This window comes from Aythya fuligula, chromosome 1, assembly GCF_009819795.1.
Source record: "Aythya fuligula isolate bAytFul2 chromosome 1, bAytFul2.pri, whole genome shotgun sequence".
NCBI classification, from domain to species: domain Eukaryota; kingdom Metazoa; phylum Chordata; class Aves; order Anseriformes; family Anatidae; genus Aythya; species Aythya fuligula.
The window spans coordinates 65,168,882-65,193,975 of NC_045559.1; the positions used below are offsets into that span (position 1 = coordinate 65,168,882).

Sequence of the window (25,094 nt, forward strand, 5' to 3'; positions counted from 1 at the left end):
AATAGTAGAAGCTCCATCTGTATAATATAACCATAATAGAAATAGACTGGACATTGCTGGGGAAAATATGCTTTAGAGCCCAGTCCTGTCTGTTCCTGCATCTGTAACTGTTAATTTTTTTCTGACTTTCCTTTCCATGCTGTTAGTAGCTTGACTTCTGCCAAGATAAGAAGTGCATGTCTGTGTGTGGTGTTCTCTATCAAAGTAGAAAAATGGGGTTCCTTTGGGGCTAAGGATGAAAAACTGGGAAATATCTCCTTTCTTTCATATGTTCATCTCTGAAGGCATCCCACCTCCTCTTGTTCTCTCGTTCTCCCCTACTCTTTGTCAACAATAGGAACAGAAATGGAAGTTTTATATATAGCATTTGTGGGGCCTCTGTTCTCGGCAGCACATTCTCTGCGGTTTTGAGGCTGGAAAACAATGGTTAATGGGGCATTGTAGAAATTTTTCTGTCCTTGGCTGCTAGTATTAATATCTGTGAGAGATCAGATGAGAGAAATCTACAAATCTCAAGTCGTAATGGCTGTAATGCCCAGGGTGAAACATAAGGGACACCATGGCTATATTGATTAGACCGAATGAGAAACGTTCTTAATGAGGTTGAATCTTTAAAAAGTTTACATCATCAATTTTATCTCTTCCTGACTCCTGTTCACATACGTCTGTTTTTGAGGGAGTAGTTGCAGAATTGCTCTTCCTCTTCTAAAATCATTTTTTCAAATATACAAGTAGTGCTACTGCTGTGAAGTGTGGTGATCCCACAGAAATGGGGATGGGATGTGCACAAGGCAACTGTATCATTATTTGATTCCAAGTAATTCTGAATTTTGGAGGGGTTTGCCCCAGCATTGAATGAAACTCCAGCTGTAAGATTACACCTTATAGTTGTGGCTGTGCAATTCTGGCCAGGCCCTCGATATCTCAAAACTACTAGATGTATGCTTATGTGGTTTGCATACTTTAGCAGCTGTCACTGCTGTAGATCTCAATGATATATGGCCTCAAGATGTTTGATCAAGTATTAGCTTTTAATATTCATTAGTCAGTTCAGACGTTCATATGACTGGGAATACCAATAACTGATCATTAGATTACAAAAATGTTATATAAACTAGGTTTTAAAAGAGCTTAGGTAGTAAACGGCCAAGATGTTAATTAACCATGAGATGCTGGAACGGGCTCTGCTCTCAGTTTGTTACTTCACTGAAGGGTAAAAAAATAAAAAAAAAAATCATACTTGTGAGAAAGTGGTGTAGGGGCGCAGAGGCTTGAGGCTCATACATCCAAGTTCACAGCACATGTGTCATTAATAAACTGTGAGGCTGTGAATTACACTGGCACGAATACCTGAGAGCAACTTTCTCTTCGCATGATACCAAAGCACTTATAATTCACTGGAATGCTTTGATAATAGCCTCAAGGTTAAGGCAGGATGAAGCTGATGGCAGGTTATATTTAGCCTGGGTCCTTGGCTCTGGGACTCACTGCCCTGGTGGTGCAGCTGGGCCCATCCCTAATGACCTTCAGTTGGCATTGCATGATGGATTCGTTTGGGGGACCTTTCAGAAACAGGAATTTGGGTAGGGGTGAATTCTGGTGGGCTAGGATGGACTTCTCTTGCAGGCTTATTCTAATCTGCATATCTAGTCATATCTCACAATTTTAGCTCAGGTTTTACAGTAGTTGATTGTTTTATGATAGTTCAGTCTTGTGAAGTTGTCTTTCGCTTTGGTCTGAAATATTAAAGCCTAAGAAACTATAAATCAAAGAAAACAAACAACAACAACAACAACAAAAAACTAAAAACACATTACTACCCATTATTATTGTTATTAATAGGGCCTTTTATGGCAAATTCAGGGCTTGTGCACTTGTTTTTTTGTAGTATATACTAGTTTGAAATAGATACAGAGTTTTTAGAAAAATAAATCTGCAAAGAGCACTGAGCAGCATAGAAGTAAGCACAAAATGGAGTGTGGTAGAGCTGGCGCACCTCCTCTAAGTTACCTTGAAAAGGAGCAAAATGGGGAAAGTTGTGTTAGTATGTGTCTGTGGGGGCATACAAATGTTGTTGGTTTGCTTACTTTTAATGAAATGACCCCTTTTTATCCATCAATGAAGCTGGAAGCAGTGCTACTGGAAACTGTAAAGCTGTGCTGGTTTTCTGCCCACTGGGAAGAGAAGGCAGCCTTTGGGAGGGAACTCAGCTGTGGGTATCCTACAGGCATCTCTTCTTTCTTGGTGCTCTCTTAAAAAGCACCCTGGCAGGACCGTGTGTTGTTTCTCTTGCTCTGTGTGCATGCACTAAATGTTTTGCTCCTTGTTTTTGCATTATTGAAGTTAGTATCTCTCCCGTTGTTGTTTCCTAAGCACTTTCATGGTCTAAGCTATGGAGTAGGGATGATAGAAGGGGCTTCATCTGTGACAGAAGCCTTGCTCTGCTCTCCCTGCAGATGGCAGAGGTCTAAACAGCATGTTCAATTAAGTAGGAGTGACTGAGTAATGTGCTTCTCCACTGGAGAGGCTGAGGAGGCCAAAGCCTTCATGATGTATCATTTCTGCACCATTTGTCTCATTATGTGCTGTCACCTGATGGAAAGAAAGGACGAGTGCCCCATGTGGGACCTGGTCCTGGGAAGTTAATAGCAATATTCAGAGGCGCATCATGAGCAACCTCATATGTTGGTTTTGGTTGTTTGTTTGTTAAGTTCTGCTTTATAGTCTGTGCATTTAAAAATCTGTTGGCTTGCCATTCGTGGCAGAGCAGAATTGCAGCGGGCTCGCTGCTGCCTCTCTCGGGATGGTGCCAAAAGGTGAGGGCTGTGAGCAGCTGTGTCTCGGCCTTCACAGCTCTCACCCATCCCTTCCACTCAGGCCTGCTGCTGCTTTGTGGCAACCTGTCTTGTTTGTTAGTGTCAAGAGAATCAAGCAGAGCCTTCCTGTACGCAGGGCTTCTCCTGGGCTCACAAGATGAATGTTGACTTCCCAAGCGCAGCTGCTGCATACAGATCACGGGGACCGTGGAGGACCTGTTCGGATGCTGGCTTGTGCCTATACCCTTGAAGAAGGGGGAGGAAGGAGTTGGAAGCTGTTTGTGTGGGCGTTGATGGCAGACAGGTGAATTGAGTATTCTGCAAAGCCTTCAAAATGCAGCGAGGCTTTCTGTCTGTAACTGGTGTCCCTTTCTCAGCTGCTCTTTCTACATCCTAATAAGTATATCCAGATCAGTTATACTAACGATAATCCACCAGAAGCTGAAAGCCTACAGTCATGGAAATTTACTTCCCCCTTCAGGGTACTATGATATAAGCAAATAATTATGTTTTTAATATTTTGGTACTGCCACCCAGAAAAATAATACTCATAAATTTCCCAACACTGAAATCAGATGCAACCCACTTAATTACTAGCAAGTAAACAATGATTCTTCCTCCTTAAAATACCCAAACACGTTCATAATTAGCTAATTAAACTACCATATAAATGATTATTCAATATAAAAGAGTGATCAAGAGGCGGGCAGAGGAGGAAAAGCGGTGAAATCATTACCCACAGACACACTTCTTTCTCCAAGTAAGCTAGTGAATCGTTACAGGAGAGATGATGGGTGGAAAATAATAAGAACAGCAGCAATAATTAACTTGACAGCAATAATTAACTTGACAATATCTGCAGTTTAAAACCAACCAGTATGTTTGTTTTGCTGATAGAAGGCCACATGTGAGAAGATGTTTACCTCCTCCTCAGCACTTCTCCAGCGCAAGCTGCAGATGGTCCTGGCAGAAGAGGGGACTGGCAGGGGACTTCTGGATTGTGCCCTCTGTTAGCCTCAGTTCATCGTGTACTCTTTGGGTAAATCACACAGGCCAGAGTTTTTATAGATTAATGCCCATTTTTAAGCAACAATTTCCACGTTTATGTGAAGCTTCTGAGTGGGCCTGAAGAACTGCAGAAAAGCTGCTCACAAAATCAGCCTTGCAGTGCTATTTTCTGCTTTAGAGTAGCTGCCCTAATTTGGTGCTGCTGTGGGTTGAGTGGCCCATTTAAAACATCAATGTGGCTGATGAGCCTTTGCTCATCTGTAGCTTAGGACAGAAGAAATCCCCAGCACTCTCCCCTCTTCCCCCTGCTTTTTGTAATATAAGTTGAGAAAACTCTGAGGGTATGAAAGATCTTAACATTCTGATTAATGCGGCCATTAGAGTTGAACTACAGTTTGGTGCATCTTCTGCAAATTGGTAAAAACTATTTTTGTTGGTTGGTTGGTTTGGTTGTTGTTGTTGTTTTTGTTTGTGTTTTTTTTTTTTTTAATAAAAAAGTCATCTTTCCCTGGTGACTGCATGTCAACGCTGAGTTTTCAATGACAGCTTCTAAAGTCCAGGCAAAACACCAAACTTCTGCTGGAATTTAATCTCATATAGACAAATTAGTTCATCTGAGAACTCTTGGCATACCTAAGGAACAAGTGTTTTGTTGTAAGAAGGTCCACTAGCTTCAAAACATTATGTACGCTTAATTTCTGTTACCACAGGCATTCCTAAGGTAAATGACATGCCTTAATTTCTGCATCCTCTCTGTGTTTCCAGAGTCCTTTCCACACTTGTATCTGAACATTGCCTCTCAGCTTCAAGACAGCAGTGTTTCTCTCCTTGTAGGAACCAGGGATTTCAGTGTCTTCCCTCCATCACCCACCTTATATAGCAAATATCCTACACAGGCGTTCTGGTTATTTCATATTTCTTTTTTAGCCAAATAACTGCTAAAAAGCAACAAGACTAAAATGGCTTCTTGCTAACAAGGCAAAGAAATAAAAAATTGGAAATCCTGTTCAACAGGATGAAAAATGCAGATGCCTACTGGGTTATGGAGACAAATGTCCTTCAGTAATTGTATGAGTCAGATTAATTCTTTTCCAATGTTGTAAACCACTCTGCTTTACTCTTTTTCCTTTAGCAGTTTGGCAGAGGACACAGATATCGGTTGTCTTTCCTCCCCTAAATCTAATTAATTTTTATAACGCTCTTCTGTATTTTGGTATTGGGGATGCTGCTGTTTTTACAATCTCTTGTGATGCGCTAAAGTGGTAACATCTCTGGACAAGTGTTGCAGAGATGAGGTATGAATTTTGTGCCCTTCAGATCCTGTTTTATGAGAGAACTGCATGGGGTGTGTGGGCCTTGGTAGCTTGAATCAGAAAATAAATTGAAGTGATATCGTAATTACTGTGTGTTTTAGCTTTTCTGCCATGTCACTGAAATGTTTGTAATGTAGGAAAGGGAAAATGCATTTTGTTTAGAGACTGCTTAATGAGAAAACTGCTTGGTGGCTAAGGTTAAAAAAAAAAAAGAGAGAAAAAAATGGAAATGAAAATGGAAAACAGCCCTCCTTCCCCCCCCCCCCCCCCTTTTTTTTCCCCTCCTACTGAAGCCTCCTACTGAAGACAGTGAGAGCTACTAAATAGTTCAGAATATGCTGGTAGGTGCTTTGGTACAAACAAAGAAGTTAAAATTTCGGACAGGTGTTTTTAAAAACATTTCTTCCAATTCACTCTTGTGCCCATAGCAGCAGTAGTAATAGCATGGGAAAATGTGGCTGTGGGACTTCGGGGTCATCGCCTTTTCTGGCAATTGCTAGGCAGTCAATTGGCCATAATACAGGTTACAAGTTCAGCAGTGCTTGCATCCAAAGGTCCAGACCAGCAGTTGGGAATACTTTGCTGTCTGAGTACCCTCTGCTGAAATTCTTTGCTGACGAGTAACATGATTTCATCACAGCATTTCTCTGCAAGTTGGGGAAAGAAGGTTAAAAATGAGCCATGGGGCCAGGACCAGCAGTCCACGAGTGCTGTTAAAGATGAGCCAGAGCACCACTGATTCTCAGACCACTTGTTTTTCTTCAGGCAGGTTTTTGTACCTTATGTTTTCCTGGTACTGTACTGTTAGGATTTTTTTTTTTCCTCCTTGTCAGCTTGTGATGACTCCTAAGAAATATATTTTTCCTGTAGGCCTTCATTAAACAAAACAGTCTAGGGATTACAGCGTTACCATAGGTGCTTGTAGTGGTTTATCAGTGGTTTAGGAATACTGACAGCATGTGAGAGAAGCCAAAACAATGGCATTTAAGTAGGTGGTGATAAAGTGGGATGAAAATGAGAGAAGTCACAGGAAAGAGAACAGTATAGCCAAGGACCATCAAGCATGAGAAGCAAAAACAAAGAAGAGCTGAAGTAACACAGAATTAATTTTTAAAACAGTATCCAAGTTAGGCTCTGCTTCTAGGACTTCTCCTGCTACAGTCCTCCATGTTGTCTTGTATCCACATCAAGCATCTCTGGAGACAGCAAAGTCTCCTTAAAGTAGGTGTCTACCCTCCGTGTGTTGCAGAATGCCATCCTTTCTGATGCAAAGCTTCCTGGACTCAGTCCCTACAGTAAACTGCCTTCAGGTCTTTTGAAACCACATTCAGCTGTCAAGTGCTTCCAGGAGAAGTTGGTCAAATAGCATTTTTTTTTTTGCTTTCATGTATTCTTCACCTTTCTTAAGTATCCTGAACTCTAATACCCTTGCATATACTAAGCACATCTTGTTTTATTCTTCTTCCATCTTATCTATATAGCTTTGTGATTCCTGGATATGTTTCACAACCAAGCAATCTTATTTAGATTTTTTCTTTCCCCATGAAAAAGCTAGTAATTCTTTAGAGTAGAACCCCTCAGGCTAAATTGTGTTTTCATCTACATTCATGCACCAGCACTGAGTACAATGCGATCATCTGCTTCACCTTGAGACAGCTTGGCTTCCTTCTGCGTGCTCTTGCGAAAGCTGTGTCTGCTGTGCTGACTGAAAGCTAACTGCTGGAATGGGAGCGAAGAGAAGAAAACATATATATATTCATATAGGATGTCCCTTTCCCTATGCAATTAAAGGCCAATGCCAACACTTTTCATAACAGGCAGCAGCAGTTATGATGTGCACAGACTTGGTGCACTCAAGTAGTTGTAGGGACATTTGAAAGCTAGGTGTTTTTGAGGAGAGTTTGAGGTGTAGAAAGGTTGGCTACTCCAGGGTAAAATTAGAAGTGCACCATGAGATGGAAGTCACTCTGAGCTTACACTTGGAGGTCTCTTCTCAGCTATACCAGTGTCCCAGCAGAAAACTCTGAACATGAAGTCTTTCTTCCTGTGCCCTGGGAGTCTGTTTTTCATTGTGCTTTGTTTTAGTTTTCCTTTCTTCCTCCTCATTTGTCTGTATCATTTTTGTTTATCATTCTCTGGCCCTTTCTAGCATTAACATCCCAAATTAATATAGTGCAATGTAAATATCATGCACATCTCTATTACTTAATAAACAAGTGTACATGTTAAATATGAGAACATGATTAAGCAACTCTGAATACATCCTGTGTCCTAGATCCTGCATGACTCATATGTCATGGCAGTTAATAACCAATCAGCCATAATTGAGGAAAGCAGAAAAAAAAGGGATAATACTGAAAAAAATACTGAAAAAGAGGGGACTTGGGTCTTTTTACAGTACAGGGATTCTTTAACACAAAAACAAAAATAGAAAAAATTGACTTTTGCACTGCATCCATGTAAAGGCCTGGGAATTCTCTGTGTTCCTGACAGGAAGATGGGGAGCATACAGAGGGATTAAGCAGCTCTCTGCTGGCATGCGAGCACGCTGGGCAGGCGGATGCAGCTTTTAAAGGAGGCAAAGCCACTGAATTACTTGGGGTCCAAAGGGAAGAAAGCCTTTCCAGTCAAAAATGCAGGGCCCAGGCATTTTTCTGATACAGGTAGGCTGTATTTATCTAGCAGGAGTCAGTCAAAACAGCATGTGCAATACTTCCAGCCGATGAGGGAGAAGCTGTTCATATCACATCTTATTAAACTGCTCTGTAAAGAAAGTTTCCGAGGGAGGCCTGGGGCTTCAGCTTACAGAGCAGTGCCAAGGGTGTTGTATGTTCTTAGGCATTGCTCAGAGGTGAAAAGCTGTAAGAGGAAATAAAAAGTATCCATTAAAATATATTGATGTGGATAGATTTGTATGTGTGACAGCACATACCTTTTTTTTTCCTCCTTCCTAGCTGAGCTGAATTTCAAAGACAGTGAAAGTCAGAAATTGATAGTACCTGTTACTCGCAGGCTCTTTTTCCTGAACACAAGCATATTCTTAAACAGTTAAGATCTGCTATGACTGCAGCATTCCTCTCAGAAATTACTGCCTTGTAAAGCACAGCCCCATAAAGATTATTTTCGGAGGCTGTAAAGCTCCCTTGGGCGAGCAGGGAGCAGGGGCTGGGTGAGGGCAGGCTGCCATTTCCCCCTCCTCAGGCACCGCCACCGGGTGCCAGGCCCTGATACCCCCCTGGTGCAGTCCTGCCTCGCTTGCATGGCTGTGCCGTGCAGTGCCAGCCCCACGAGGCTCACCAGGACGTGTCTCTAAGAGGTCTGGTGAGTTTGCAGTAGGGAAGGAAGCTTGGAGTCAACAGAAAGTCAACAGTAGCCTTTGGGACCTGCACAGAGCTTGATCTCTGGTTCCCCTTCTCCTTAATTCGCCCACAGTGCAAGGAGTTCTGATTGCTTTTAAAGAGAAGCACCATGGCCTTAGCAGAGGGAGCTGTATTGTGCCTCTTTCTCAGCTGAGACCCAGGGATGTGAGCTTTCTTTTTATTAATTGGTTTTTGTTCTGCTTTTTGAAGAGCAAAGGCCTACCACATCACTGTAGCAATACTTGACAGTACATCCCATCAGATACTGTTGTAGTCAAACTGAATCGTAATTTTGCAAGGGAGATTTTGGTCTCTCAGCAAAAATCCCACACAGCCACAGGCAGGAGGAGCAGCAGACTAACACAGAGGGTCTGGCTCTGAACTGCACTGTGACCCTTGCAGCCCATCCGAGGCAGGGTTTGTAAATGGAGCTGCGTATCTCTGCTGGGCCAACAAGTGCTACAGCTCCCTCCCTGGCGAGGAAGGGTAAATGGGGTGTATCTACACCGTCTGCACCCCAGCCAGTATTCGATTGTGGACCAAAGAGCAGTAAGTTTTTAGTAAATGAAACTACATACCAGCTACAATATGATAAAATCATTATGCTGTCACATATCATTGTCATATATTCCCCATTTTTAACCAGCATGGCAATGGAAGGCTGCTAGACTGGTTTTGACAAAATAGTCAATTATTTTATTGGTCATGTATAATTTGCTGTTTGAGAAGGAATGCTGGTGCTTCTCATCTCTATCAGCACTGTAGTTGCACTTACAATGTCTTGGTATCCTTTGTTGTAACAATGCAAACGTCACTAAACATGTATTGGTATCGCACTATAGATTGGAATAGCTTAGAGAAGTGACCCAGAAAAAAAAAAACTTTTCAGATAATGAAGTTTCTTCGACACCTCACAAACATACCCTGGTATGTAGACTTTATCTTCAGTGTGGAATAACAGCGTATTCCCCCAGGATCCCATCCACCCCACTTGTGATTTTGTCACAAGGGCGGTGATCAGGAAGGTTCAATTTCCAAATTTGTCCTTCCATTTTGGACAGCTTGCATTTGGGACACCCAGATGCCTGCAGTTTCAGCTGAACCTCTGAAAATGCTTGTATGTGAGGAAAAGTGGAATACAAAACAAGAACAACAACAAAAGATAGAAGGAGAGAAAGATGGCAGAAACAAAAGGTAAAGTGTATGGTGGTAGCAACTGAGGGGGACAAAGAGGGGCAAAGACAGCAACATCGTAATTTTCATCCACCAGGAGTTAATCAAAGATTTCCAAACATTTAGACATTTTTTTTTTTTTTTTTTTTTTTTTTTTTAATGCTTGTCAGGAGTTCATCTTCTCTAAGTTGTTATTAGCTCATTAGCTGGTTAAGTCAGCCAAGTCAGTGTTCCAAGTTCCTATCCCTGGAGGCATCTTCACTCCAATTAGTCAACAAAGCACTTGGTGTCTTTGAAAAACTAAAATAAATAAATAATCAGCCTGTCCCATAATGGAATTTGAAGACCTCAAATCTTCAGATACCTTTATCCTGTGTATTGCTCAATTTTCCCGGTTATGAACTAGAGGCAGTTTCTCTCTTGCCCATGTGGTATGATTTATATTTTAATTCATTCATTACTGTCTGTGAAGTTTAGCACAATCATTGGATGAAGGAAACTGTGTTTATGCAAGCCAGTACTATGCTGCTTTGAAGGCTTCTCAGATCTACGGAAATCAGTAGATTCAGTGTCCTAAGCCCGATTCTCAACAACTGCTGATTCTTTCTCTGCTGTTTGTAACAGGGAAACTCCAGCATTGCTCCAGAGACATAAGGAGTTCGGCAATCCACTAATCCTCAAATTTCTCTAAGTCCAAGATTAATTAAAAATATACTCAGCAAAGCTCCTATATTTCTGCTACAGGGGCTCTGTGGACCCAAAGCAGAAGAGATCAAAAGACGACTAAACATTCACAAGGTCATGTTTCCAAAAGTCCTTCAGAGGCAGATCCATTAAGGAAGTGAAATTTCTACCATGAATATCAGCAATCCAGATGAGAATCAGTCAGAACAATAATACTGGAGCATCTTCTCAGAGAGGGAAAATCCCTCTGGTTAAATTGGCTTCTACAATGTAATCTTAGAAAACTATGAAACTAAACCATAAGAACAGAAAAGCATACTCCATTCCAGGGTGATGGCAATGGCATTTCTAAACTGATCAGCCCTGGGGAGAAGCCTGAATTCTGTTTCCCCCAAGAGAGCTATTGAGCTACTTTTTCAAATGATGACATACGGAGGCATTCCTTGAAATCCCAAATGACTAACAGATTTCTTGCATAGATCTGCTTAGTTGTAAGAGTGTCAAAGTCATTTTTGAAAGGCTATTTACTCATGAATACAGAAGATTGTCCCCTGGTGTCTTTCTGTCCAAAACCAATAGACAGCTGCCTCCCTGATGAGACAAATCTGGCTGGGTTGTGGCCTATTAGATCCTCAGGACTGCAGTATTTAAGGCTAGAAGATACTTTGAGAGGCCATTTAGTCCATTTTCTGGCACCAAAATATTTAACCTCCAGCAATTTAAACTCCATGCATTTCCAGGCCATTGTACTCTGGCACAGCCCTATTACAAGTACTGGCATCTCAAAGAAAGGCTTCCTCATTGTCCATTCTGAAGTTCCCTTGTCCCATCGTAAAGCCATTACTTTCTGCCCTGTGCAAAGTCAATGAAGGGAAAAGAGTTATTTGCTGCATCTCTGTAGCAGTCTGTAGCCTTGTTTTGTCTTCTCTATGCAGATCAGCCTCAAAACAATCTTTCAGATCACTTTTCTGTGCTTCACAAGGTCCTCATTGCTCTCCCCTGCACCCTCTCCAGTCCATCCCTGTATTCCTTCATTCACAGACTTTCAGCAGAACTTTCACCTCTGACTATAGCAGAAGGATTTGTTCTTGCGTCTTGTGGTTTGTACGTTTGTTTATGCATCCCAGCATGATGTGTGCTTTTATTTGTTTTGCAATAGCATGACTTTGAGTCATAGTCTCTAATCAACTGTAGCCTCTAGAGCCTTTTCTGAAGGTCTAAAGCACTACTAAGGTGATGAGACAAACTTATTCCTGGTGATCCCATCATTTCAATCAGTTCTGGAAGACATGTGGGATATTTTAGCCCTACTAGTCTCACATATGTCAAGTTATACAACAGATTTCATTGTCAGTCCTCATGTCTGTCATTAAAATTAAAAAATTCTCTCTAGTTATTTCATGTCCCCTTTGCCAAAGACCAGTGAATTCCTAGTCACATGTGCTTCTTTTGTTTTATTTCCTTGTGAAAATGAGTAGTTTGCTGTCTCACTTTGCTGCATTTCATGGGAAAGTGAAAGAAAGTACATGCAAGTGACAGATAGTGTGCCTAGAAGATGAGCTGTGGAATGTAGCTAGTGGAGTCAAGCTCAGGGGCATGGGACAAGTCCTTGTGACATGTTATCCTACTAATGCTTTTCCTCATCTTTGTGAAGCCTGATTATCCTATAATGAGGGAACAGTTATAAGAGAGAGAAATAGTTTTGGAAATTTTCACTTTAGACTGTTTGATTAAAATGAAAATATTTCAACAAAACAAAAATGTTTGTAAAACTTAATCACAAAGTCTTTTTCCATCAATAAAATATTCTATATATAAAAAAAAAGGAAAGAAAAAAAAAAAAAAAGGTTGCTGAGTTTGTTCCTACAGCCTTTGAAAGGATCACAAGAAACTTTAAATTTGGCAATGCTTATTATCTGTACAACTTGTTCTCTTTCCATCAGTGCATTACTATGGGTACCACAGAGTTTTAGTTAACACAGAATGAAATTTATATATTTTTTTTTCACCGTTTCTGTGTCTGTTCCTTTTCTGAACCTTTATGTTGTTCTGTAAATAATAACTTATTTCATTTAATTTTAGTTTTTAGGCAGTTTCACCATTGCGTTCTCAAACATTAGCGCAATGCTGCCTTAGCACAGTTTGTAGATGATTATAAGAAAACATTAAAATCCTCAAAACTATGTATTTCTATTTAATGTCTCTATAGGAGAACATTTCTGGTGTTAGTGGACCAAAGCCTACTGTACTTACTCAATTCCTGATCATGCAGACCTGCTAGAAGTTGGTGAAAATTTTGTCCACATAATTAATTTTTAATTTGTTCCATGATGGATTTCTTAAGCATTTGCAAAATCTGTATTTTTACACCCACTTTTTTTTTTTTTTTTTTTTTTTTTTTTAAGTGATGTTAAGCTTATTATGCATCTTAAAAGCTTTGACATACCATGCTATGCCATATCATACCATTCCTTTAAGGTATTACTTTTTCCAATATTAAATGTATAGTTTGATTTGATGTTTTTGAATTTAAAATGTAAGTCTTTTTTTAAACACAGTGATCATTGCGTGTTTGACTGGGCGATAATGGTATGATAAGAGAATAATTGTCTTAAAACAGCATCCAGGAGTTCATCCAGCTCCTGTCACTTTTGTGCTGGCAGCAATGAGACCAACTTTAATATGCATGACCTAAAATGTACAAAAAGCAGAGTGGGGGAAGGGAGGGATAAAAAGCCAAAAAATGTCATAGGATGAGACTGTGCAGTGTCTGCAAGGCTATGAAGAGTATGTACTGAGCACAAGAGAACACTTATGCCCCACCAGAATGAGTTCCAGTGCAGGCATCGGCTGTCTTTTATTTCAGCGGTGTGAGTTGGGATTTGGCCAGCAGCAAGGTAAAAGTGATGGTTTTAGTGTATTATAGATCAGTCAGAACAACTAGTAAGGATGAAAAACTTGGGAGACATCCAGTACAGCAGCCTATAACATTAATAGCATTAAAAATAATTTTCAGGCAGATCAATATGAATCCTGTTTGCTTAGAGCCTGAGGGTGATTGAAGAGAGAGGGAGCCTTGGGAAAAGAGTAAGTGAAAACACAAAGTGTGTAACATCTTATTTTCATCAAGTGAACACAAAATCTTTGAAATCCAAGTCCATTTGGCAAAATGTTTGCCAGCCCGGAGCGGTAGTCTGTCTGACGTAGAGGAAATCTGGCTGAGTTCTTCGAGATCATTTCACCGGGGGTGACCTCCTCAGCAATGGGCTTAATAAAGATTTGCCTGTAACTGAAGAAAGGGAATTCTGGTTAGGGGTGGGATTTTAGGTTTTTCAGACAGGCCAGCTGAAACCTACTTTTCCCATTGGACAGAGAGCCTGCAGCCTGCATTACTTGCAGGGGATAAAGCCACCCCTGAAGCCAGGGAATGTAGGAAGAGCATGCCTGTTTGCAAACTAGCCAGAAGCTAATCAAGCTGAGTTTAATTAAACAGCGTTATAGGATATTAATAACATTCCTGACCTTTCCCTGTCCAGAGTGCAATATTTTTCTCAATTTTAATTTTAAGTTTATCTACATGAGAATAAATATTGTTGTAAGGGTTTATCATAGCAAGAGAAAACACAAGTACATTGCTTGCCTCTCTTCTTCTCGGAGCAGCATGAAAATTAGTAGCTCACTGCAGTTATTTTCAGACTTTTCGCTTGCAAAAGATGGTGCCAGTGCAGTGTTCATTCCTTACTAATGCCTGAAATTCATTAAAATCCTTTTTCCTTATTTTTAATGAACTAAATGTATTAGCATGCACTAACCCATTTCAGAGATGTTTCTCTTCTTTCCATTTTCCGTCTTGCTTTTTGCTGGTTTTCTCAGGCTGGTGGAAATCTGCATTCTCTGGGAAATTCTGATATTTCAAAATTTGGTTTTGCTGAATAAGTGAATGAAAAGTTAAAGTGTTCTGTGTGTGATATTGCCCTCTTGCCCACCCTTAAAGGGAAGTTCTTAGTTTTAGTGCAGAAATAAGAGTGCATTACATTTAAATATTTTTATTGAACAAAAACGTTTTAACATTCCTTATCCGTGTGTTTGGGTTTGCTGAAACAAATCCAAATATTTCGTTATGACACAACCCTGAATTAATCTGCACCCACCCAAGAAGTGTTGCAGGCTTTGTGAGGGTATCCCAGTGTCCTGCCTCTGCCAGGGGCTGAGGTCGCACCTCGTTGCCACCTAGTTCCAGCCTAACTGGATGGAAGGTGGTACTGCTTGGCAAAAGTATTACTTGTCCCCTTTACACCTGCAATACACACACGTGTGAGGATGAAATATATGGTTGTCTTACAAGAAATGAAAATAAGTGCCTCAGTCTGACAGGAGGGATGAGGAATCTGAATTCTGGTGCCCAGCTTCCAGGCACTGGGCCTGTCTTGACACCCGCAGCCACTGTCTTGAGGGTGGAAGAGTGGTTGGTGGCAGCCAAACCAAGGAACAGGAGAACTGGCAAATAATATTGGTTGCTTGGGCTTTTTGGTAAGCGTAAATTAGCAAAACCTGAAGGAAACTGAAGCATTTCTTTCACTTCTGGCCCAGAAGAAATCTTGCTACTATGCAGAGCTGTATAGCCTTGTGAGCTTTATCTGTTTAAAATGAAGTTCGTTTCTGTTCTCTGGGTACTGCACAGGTCACAGTCATGTTTTTAATTACCAATTAGACTTCCATTAAGGAAATAAAATGAGTTTTATGTGCTGGTTGTCAAAGGTCCTTATAGCTGCCTCATTTTATGTGCCCTGTCCGTTCAAGCGGCAAGCAAACGAAGAGAAACTTACTCAGGGGTGGTAAACAAAACCTCGAATCCTTTGCCCCACAGAAAGAAAGATAGAGGCTGAGATGGAGAAGCTGCAAGGACTTTTCATTTTTCATTCCCTTCAGTTGTGTTTTTCCTGTCTGCCATGAGCAGTGTGAACAGAATGTTAAATATGCCCTTAAGTTACTCATGGAAAGAAAAGGTCACACACATACACGTTCAATCTCTCTCTTTTTTTTTTCTCTCTCTCTCTATTGTGTATCTATTGTGTGTTCATATGAATGTGCACAGAGAGACCCCAACCCCAGAGCATGAAAAATTGAACTGTGGGACCCATCTATTTGCTTAGAAATTTCAAGAGGGAGAGGTTATAAATAGTCATAAATTCAATTTATTTATAAAGCATTCTCTGTCAGGCGTCACTGCACTGCACAAACAATTATAAAAGAATTGTAGTAGATTAAAAACATAAATTAGAGAATCATAAAATGCCCAAGAGTGATTGGATTAAAATGCATTTGACAGAAATCTTTTAAAAGTGGGATTTGAGGAGCTCTTCTGGGTGGTCAGTCAGAGAAAAGTCTGTGCTCAGTGGTGCGTTCCAGCAGAGGCTCAGGGCAGGATTTCTGCAGGGGGTCCCTCGTGTCTCTGCAGTTCCTAGTCTGGGCCTACAGTAGTTAGGGGTAGCTCAGAGAAGGTCTAATTGTGCTGGATGTGGCCATGGTTTCACATTTGCTGACATCTGTCCTCATCCTTCCTCTGCTAGCCCTGTCCTCGCCTTAAAGCACGCCCTGTGGCAAGGGCCCGTGCCAGAGGTGCATGGTGCAGAGTGTTGCTGGGCTGCCCCTGCAAGGCCATTTTGGGAAGGTTTCCTGAGAAGTTAGAGAAATGGGGAATTCATCCTGCAGACAATTACCAACTCACCTTGTAAGAGGACAATATTTTCCATGTTAAAATTAGTAGCAAAATTCTGCCTGGTTTAGTCTATATTTTAGTCTAACCTGGCATGTACTGGGATTACTCAAAACCTTGTAGGTCCATGTCATTTTTAAAAAGAAAGAAAGAAAGAAAGAAAAAACAAAACAAAAACAAACAAACAAAAAAAAAAAAAAAAAAAAAAAGCTTTCTAAGAGAACAGATACTTCATTAAATTAATATGGAACACAACTCCACACCCCTTGTCCACGAGGGGATTATAAAAACCCTTGGCACAAGGGAAGTATTATTTATAGGCACATTTCCAAAGGAATTCACTGTTCACATGTTGAGTTTTGTTGGAAATTCAGTCCTCTGTTCTTCAGCCCAATTTTTAGTGGGCTCTTAGAAAAGTTGACTAGTTACAAACCTGAAGGTTCCTTGGTGTACCACTGCACGTGACAGCAGCTTAAAGTTACAAGGTAAATAAACTGTAGTTGTGATAATGTTGATTCCAGGCAGTTAAAACAGCATCAGTCTGGCCCTGAAATCATGTGATTGACTTAAAATTAATAAATCTCTTGGGGACAGGGATTCGCCTTTGTTGAGCATTTTTACTGCCGCAGTAAAGTTTAGAAACTCATTGAGAAATAATGTGCTCAAAGCACTGATCGTATAATCATGATCAGATTATGAATATAGGATGAGGAGAACTCCACACCTATAACTTTAGGGTGTATATGGAACAAAGCAATAAGATCATTAGAGCAGTCATTGCTAAGATCATGTATCCTATTTTCAGAAGCAAGCATGCTCATGTGTCTTTTGCTGAAAGGCCTTTTAGAAACAGTCCTAATGAACAAGTGGTTTAAATGGATTTTTTTTTTAATTCCCCCTGAAATGGGATCTATGCTTACTGTTCTGCCTGCCAACAAAGTATTCAATATTTAACACTAACATGGTTTTGAGCACAGCAAGGTTAGGCTAGAGGGAGCTGTGTTTTTTAAATATTAATAATAATTTTTTTAAGTTAATAAAATGGGCACTGAAATGTTTTATGGCTGATAGACTTGTATATTTTATTGCACGCCTGAGCAAATGCAAACACCTGAGCGTGTTGAATAGTCAATGTCTAACTTATTTGAGCCATTTTAGGAGCTGAATGAGACATGATATGCCTTGTGATGATCTATTAGATGTAGCTGTCATGCTGAAGCTGCTCTGATTTAAATGGATGCTTCTGGTACCCTGTCCTTAATCAGTGGTTGGTAGATGGACAATTGACTGTGGTGTTTCAAATGGCTGTTTTAACCTTGGGAAAAGGTACCAGACTGCCTCTGAAACTGCATAAGGGAAACTAGTAAAAAGCTTTCTTCTAGGGGTGAATTTTGTTCCTAGGCACGGTAACAGCACAACACCTAGCCAGCTTTTAATTCCTATCCAGAGATCCTAAATGAGGCTCTCACAAAAAAATGAGTCATAAACCTTATGCTACCTTCCCTAATGTTGCTTCCCCCTGGAAGGGTAATCTCTTACTGGTCTGATCAGAATATAAAGTGACAGTTCATTTGAATTTAATCAGAGCAGTGGACCAAAACAAAAGGAACTAGGACATGACTTATTTTTGACTCTTCAGAGCCTTTCAGGTTTGAATGTTTGTACATAGGTTGTTTGGATGGCTTCAATTCTTTGTTGCACCAAAATAAAACTGAACCCATAAGGAGCATATTCTCTGGCTTGGCTTTCAATCACATATAGGTAGAATGTTATTGTTCTCTTTCAGTACAAAAAAGAAAAAATCTAGAGCAAGAATACCCAAGAGATTTCTGCTATTGCTAGCCAAAAACCATAAAGGAAGATCTTCTATTGGTTAGACATCATTTAATCAGCACCAGAGTCCAAATTTGAAGTCCAATTGGATGCATAATCCTTTATGTGAATCTAGAAAGGCACATGTCTGACCATCTCGATGATAGAGAATGAGGCATTCAGCTGGAAAGCGCTGATGTGTGATTGGAAAGGAAATAGCTGGTTTGTTAGGTTGTTTTGAGGACTACAGATCCATTTAGAATGATAAAATACGCATATAGATTCTTAGAAAAATGTAGGTTGAAAGGGACTTTGGAGGCCTGTCTAGTCCGAATTCCTGCTCAAAGCAGAGCTGTCTTCAAAAGTTGATCAGAATCTTCTCCAGCATTTATGGCTTCAAATTTATGTTTTCTCCAGGATTTAGGCTTCAAAATCTCTCTCCTATTGCAGTCCAAATAATCTTGGCATGTGAACCCCTTCAGAAATGTAGGATTCCCAATAAATACATTATTCTGTATAGCCAGAGCCTGTTTCTCCACTTCTATTAGTAAAATTGTAGGTGAAATGTTGATAAATAGAATAGTAATGGCATTTATCATCTGTATTTTGTTTTACGTTTATAAGGAACGTGTGGCTCACTGAAAGAGGAAGTATATTTGTTGCAAGTTGCCTAGCAGAGGGTAGTGACCCCCTTGTACCTTGGCTTTGTATTACAATTGGATTCTGACACAAAACGTAGTTCTGCTGAATCCATATATAACGTCCATTTGATCCTAGCCAAAATTTTGTGTAAAAAAAAAAAAAAAAAAAAAAAAAAAAAAAAAAGAGAGAGAGTGAGAGGGGAAAAAAAAAGAGCTTTGACTAGATCCTGAAAGAGGGCTGCGTACGCATGAAGTATTTGTTGATTTGCCAAGGAACAGTTGGATATAGTGCATGTGGATCAGGTCTGTGATCATTCAAAACTATTAGTATCCTCGCTTCTGTTGAATTCCATGGAAGTTCTTTAAGTGGATCATGGGCGTGTTGTAAATTATCAAATACTGAAGGCTGGCTTGCACTACATATCTGTTTTATAATTGCTCGTTTCAGATTAGCAGGAATTCTGCACTCATCTGGTTTATTCTTCTAATGTCGTGCATCTTTAAAGTCGCAGCAGATGACAGTATCTCCCATTTACGGCTGTTAGTTGAAGGTGGTATTTCTGCAGCACTCGGTATGTGTTTAACTTTGCTCGCAGAAAAGCCTGTCGTATAGGCACTGCCTTTGGTTGGAATGGACCGAAGGCAGTGCTGATCATATTTGGAAATCTAGCCTTTCAGAAGCTGTTCTGACTTCTGTTCAGCAGCACAAGGGGTTATGTTTAGCGGAGTGATAGCCACCAGCTTCCTTCTGCAGGCTTCTGTTGTCCTAGTCAGGTAAAATTAGATAGTGTTCTTTTGCTTGATTTTTGGGGGAGCAGGGATGCTGTGTTTCAGGAACCACAGTATAGCAGCAAAATAAGTTATGTTCATCTATACGCTATCTTATCAGTCCTTTCTTTTTATCAAATGAATTAGAAATGATCAATGCTTTCCACAGTGACAGTAGTTCTCAGGAGTTAAAAAAGTCCAAACATGTTCGTTCACGTTCGTTCATTCCTTCACGTTTGTGTACTATTTTCATGCATACTTAGCTGAAAATGTCTCTTGAGTAACTGGACACATCCAGAAGTAACTTGGTGTCAACAAACCTGTCTCAACATCTGCTTTGTTGAATTGATCCTTTAAGTGTGCATATGTGGCTCTTCCACACCAAAGGTCAGTTATTAATGCTAACAGTACCCTTCAGGTCAGCATATTTACACAGCCAGGGTCTCCATATCTCAGATGTGATGGTAATTTGTAATACAAAAACAAGGCACCTTTTGTGCAAAGCCTCTGGACCATCTTTCCCAGCTCCACAGCTCAGTCGCCCTACTTCCAATCAGCAAAAGATTGTTTTCCCTACTAGGAAAATGTCTGAGTGCTCTCAGAGCCTATTTATACAATTAATGCCAAAACATCCTATATGACAGAGGCTGTTAAAATACTGTTGTTTTCCTTGGATAACTGAGTGTTTGCATTACTGAAGAAATGTATTCTGTTATGTTGGGGAAGCACTGGGGAATAATAATGCAGACACTGACGTAACTTGGTCTAAGGTCAAACAGGCAGCTTTGTAAAGGTCCTAGCTGTGCAGGGCTTGCGGTGCATTGCTTCAAATATATGAGATATGTTTTTTTAAACATAGTTTGTAACAAGCAGAGCTGGGTGCTAACAGAGAGACAGCGATGTATGAGAAAACCTGTAGTGACTGAATTTCAGGTTGCCACCCCTCTGGACTGGGGTGTATGAAATGTGGGGTCCAGACTGATTGAAGCCCTGAGTGACTCTTGCAAAGAAAATGTTATGACCTAGCAGTGCTGCTGTGTGGTTGGGGTTTGGAGAGCCAAGGATCAAGATACAGCGAAAGATTCTGGAGACTGTTTTTTCAGAAACAGCGCTGGTCTACTCAACCCTGTCATGATGGGAGGAAAACCTCATGGCACCCTTCAGTACTTTGCTGGGATTTCCTGTTTTCAGACTCCTATGAACCCAAGATGTTATTAGGTACAGTTTAAAAATTAAAAACAAAAACAAACCAATGACGTCTTCAGAAAGCACATGGGATTAGGGAGGCTTCGTACTTAATACAGTAATCCTCTTTCGGAAATATGTCTTAGAGGCTCAACAGTAAGTTACTGTTTGTTTCTCTGTTAAGAGTAAGACAATGTACAATTTGTTTCTTGGCAGCATTAGTGCTGGCTAGTCTATCAGCTAGGGTAGCTGATGCTCATGTCCTGTATCTCTAATGAAAAACAAAAACAAAAAGGAACGGTGGCGGAGCCAGCCCCCAAACATCTGTGTATGCTCCAGAGACAAGCAAATTTTAGAAAACTTTCATCCCTCATCTTCTTCCACTCATAGTTTGCTTTTTTTTTTTTCTCTCTCTCTCCTTTTTGAAATATTTTCATCACTGCTGTCCAAGCAGAAAGCTCCTGCTTTGTAATTCTGCAACCTGCAATAATTTTCATGTGTCCCAGCCACATCAGCACTGTTCCCTTTTCAAACACAATTGAAAAAATATTGTACCCTCTTTTGTAGAGCTCCAAAATGTTTGCTCTCCTTTGATGCTGTGGTTTGGGTACAAGCTTTAAGGGGCAGAGCTGCTGGTATCTCCTTTCCTGCCCAGAAGCTAGGAGGCAGCCCTGATATTTCTTTAGCCTCATTTCTTTTGAAATGGTGCCAAGCTGGTTTCTTAGAGGAGTTGGGATCACTGACACTTTGTGATGCTGTGGGGACACGAAGGGAGCCTGAAATACTGAGGCCCAGTCTGCCTAATCTGTGGGAGCAGAGCTCTGGATGAGCAGCCAGAAGTGAAGAATCCCATTTGGCAGAGACAGGTCCATGGTTTTGAGGCTGCCAAGTGCTTCAGGTGCGCCTCATGTCTAACGTGAGGCAGGAAGCGGTAAGTCACATCTGTAAGTTCAGCAGGCAAGGTGGCACCAGAACTGGGATGTGCCCAAGGTTCTGCAAGCCCATTGATGTTACCTCATCAATGGCTTGATGGCATTGCTTGTAGCAATGATGCTACAGCTCTTGAGTTGTACAGCATTCGGAAGAAAGGGAACGCAAATTAATTGGCAGGCTCTTCAAATTCTTCTCAATTCCAAGCAGGAGTAGCTTCCTGAAATGGTCTTGGAGCAGCTGCACTGTTTAAGTTGGGCAGTATTTCTCCTTCAATTTTAGATCCTGAAATCATAATTTAAGTGCAGAAGATCATAAAATTTCTCTTCTCTGCTCAGCATTCTGTGTCTTATGTTCATTTCAGAGGCTTTTATAGAATGGTATTTTCATGGATCTTTCCACCTTAACCAGAGCATTATAAAGACTTTATTCAAACAGTTCATAGTTGTGTATGGATATAGCATATAGCTGTGTACAGATATGCATACGCATGTGTGTGTAAGATTTTGGCATATTATAACCTCAATAACATGGTTCAACAAACAGTTTTATTGCAATAGCAAAACAGGAGCCTATCATCCCACAGGCCTATCTTCAGGGACAGAAAGGTATGAGGCTCCTAAACCCAACCAAATGGAACCTGTTAGGTGTTGAAATACTGGCTGCTGTGTGCAATATTAAATAATAATAAAAAAGATTTTTTTCTTCCAGAATTTTCCCAAGTATTTGCTTCCTTGGTCTTTTGATTGTATTACTATAGGAATTTCAATGAAATTCATGGAGTGGAAAGGCTCTTCTGGCCGGGCAGACCAGCACAGCAGAACGCTGCAGCCACAGAAGATGCAGAAACCAGAGCAGAGCCGGCAGCAGCATTGCCCCAGAGGCACCACAGGCTGCCTGCCTGCCTGTCCCACGGGTCGAAGCCTGGCCCCGTGTCCTGCCTCACTGATAGAGGCATGCGGCAGCACAAAGATGCTGCACCAAAGCTTCCCATCACACAATGATGTGGTCTGATTTTTTTTAGAGCTCTCCTGACAGCTTGGCTTACTTTAGAATTTGTGCATCGAGATTGATTGGTGGTGTTTGTTTTACTATGAGTAGTACATCACTTAGTACGTGTTCAGTTGTGAGGGACAGTGGAGGAAGTAGGGGCTGCCAGGTTGGTCCCTTCTAGGAGTATAAAAGCTCTTTTCTGCAGCCAAGCCTATGGCTGGACTGCTGGATGTTAGCACTTAGATGCCAATTCCTTGGCTAAATACACCAATGCACTTACTATAAGCAGAGCTGGGGATGTAATAGTCATTAGTATTGTATGCTGTTATTTCCTTCTCTGATTTCAATGGAGAAAAATCCTTAGCATCCTGATCTATCTCTGTGTGGGACAATGATGAGCAAATTCTGTATTGTGGGCATGTTCAAAAGTATTATGACTGGATCAGATAACTACAGAACAATACTTGTTCTTCTTTAGGTATTCCCCATAGCAAATGCTGGGGAATACTGCAACCATTGTGATAGCACTATGTCAGGGAAGACAGCAATATTTTAAAGCGCAAGCACGTGTCTGCTACGATCAGGTGGAATTTCTCAGGCATGTAAAATAACATGTTAATGTAAACATGCCCATTAACTGTGTATTACAGCTTTTGATTAATGAGTTGTTAGTGCGATCCTATTCATTACCTGGAGCTGAGTGGAAGAGGTTTAAATGGACAACTCAGTCAAATGATGAAATGATTTTTCATAAACCTGCACATTTGGTATTACTGTGTCATATGAAAAGTGTCGTGCATGCATTTAGCAACATTTCTGGACAGAGATAAATGGCAACTGCAATTTGGAGCTTAAAAAAAAAAAATAGTGAGCTGCCTAATTGTCTTTCTGGGTATCCTAAAAGATATGGCTAAGAATGCCTCCTAGGCTGTTTAAATTTGTATTTATTTTGGACTTTTGTTTCTTGAACGGGAACTTCTAATAACTTCTAATAACCTCAGTTTAACCTTGGAGGGACCTAGTCTCCTTTAGCAGTCATCTTGTTTTCACATACTTATTTCCCACTCAGCTTTCCACACAGCACTTTTGTAGTGATTAGCTAATGCTGCAGTTCCCTCCTATTTGGATGGAGGTCCCTACCACTTCTGCAGTGCTGCTATTCTCACTCCACACTGGGGCTAAAAACCCAGAGATGAGAGACAGCAAGCCTGTGTACGGACTCCAAAGGGCTGCATGCTTGTCCTGAATCAGACTGCACTGTCACTGGAAGTGACTTTGTTCTGATGTGCTTAATTGCAGCCCGCTTTTCAGGGGGACATGTACACTTCTGATGGCATGACTAAATGCCTCTTGTGTTAGTCAGCCGGATCTGTAAACTGTTTGTCACCAATAGTCAGCCTACCTATTCCCAGCAAAAGAAAAGGGAATCCCAAAGAAGGCAAAGTTTGACACATCCATCAGTCTCATATATGCCCCTCTCTATTTCTCCCTGCTCCTCTCTGCCACGTTGCATCCAGCAGTGTTTCCTCTCCAGAGGTAGAAGAGGACTGGATATGGCTCATTCGCAGGGATGGCAGCAGTTGGCACTGCTCTCTGCAGAGTTCTGAGCACTGCAACATGCCTGCAGGGCCTCTGCCCTCCTCCTTTTCACACACTTGTGTCATGGCCACTCTATGCCAGGGCAAGGGCAGCAAATTTCAGAATGAAACCAAAATTTGCTGCCACTGTCCTGTCAAACGTGCTGCTGAATATGCAAGTTTGAGGAGGGAAGTCCTCTGGCAAGTCATGCATGTTAGATGTACCCAAGTGATAAGTCAGTGGGTTGGAGTGGAGGCTGCATGGGTGGAAGGTGAGAGAAGAAAACATCCTTGTCCAGTTTTTGTAACTCATGCTAACCATTGTCTTTCTTGTTCTCTTCTCTTCTCTCCAGGAACGAGTGGAATATCTCTTTCTCATAATTTTTACAGTGGAAGCATTTTTAAAAGTAATAGCATATGGACTTCTCTTTCACCCCAACGCTTACCTCCGCAATGGCTGGAATTTACTAGATTTTATAATCGTGGTCGTAGGGTGAGTACCAGCATTTTGTCTTTGAATGCACTCCACACATGGGGATACCAGGAACCTGTGGGAGCACAAGGGTGGATGAGGGTTGGACCATTACTTATGGGTGATGTTAGGGGTTGCTGTCCATCACGACCACCACTGCTTGTCCCTGCCACGTTAACCCCCCTACAGGCTTCATGCCTTCTGCCAAATGTAACTGTCCAATCTAAAAATACAGGTAACTCCCACTGGTTTTCTGCAGGTATAACTTGATTCATAAGGATTGACATTCAGTTGATGTACATTTTCTCTCTGGCATCCCTTGCTACTTAGCCTTTTCCAAGTCTTTTAGTGATTTGCGAGACATGGAAATTAAACTGCTCTTTGGTAACAGGAATAAAAACAGGAGTAGTGCAAAACTACTGGGCAAAGTAAAGTATTGAAACATGACTGTGAAAGAAAATCCCTCCCTTTTTTTTTTTTTTTTTTGCATGTTTGCGAATATTAAGAATATCTAGGTGAGATCCTTTAATTAAGTTTAGTGTTGAATGAGAAATAAATTCTGCCATCTTGTAAACTTTTCACAAAGAAGGATGAAAAATTTAAATCTCAAATTTTCATACTCATACAGAAATAAATTCTCTTGTTCA

The 25,094-nt window shown here is 40.8% G+C and overlaps 1 protein-coding gene across 1 annotated transcript in view; it reads left to right on the forward strand.

Annotated features, from left to right (window-relative positions):
- CACNA1C (calcium voltage-gated channel subunit alpha1 C) overlaps positions 1-25,094 on the forward strand; it is a 432,625-nt gene that overhangs the window by 209,280 nt on the left and 198,251 nt on the right. Inside the window, 1 exon segment of the mRNA XM_032187967.1 lies at positions 24,329-24,468. Coding sequence (XP_032043858.1) covers positions 24,329-24,468 — 140 coding nt within the window.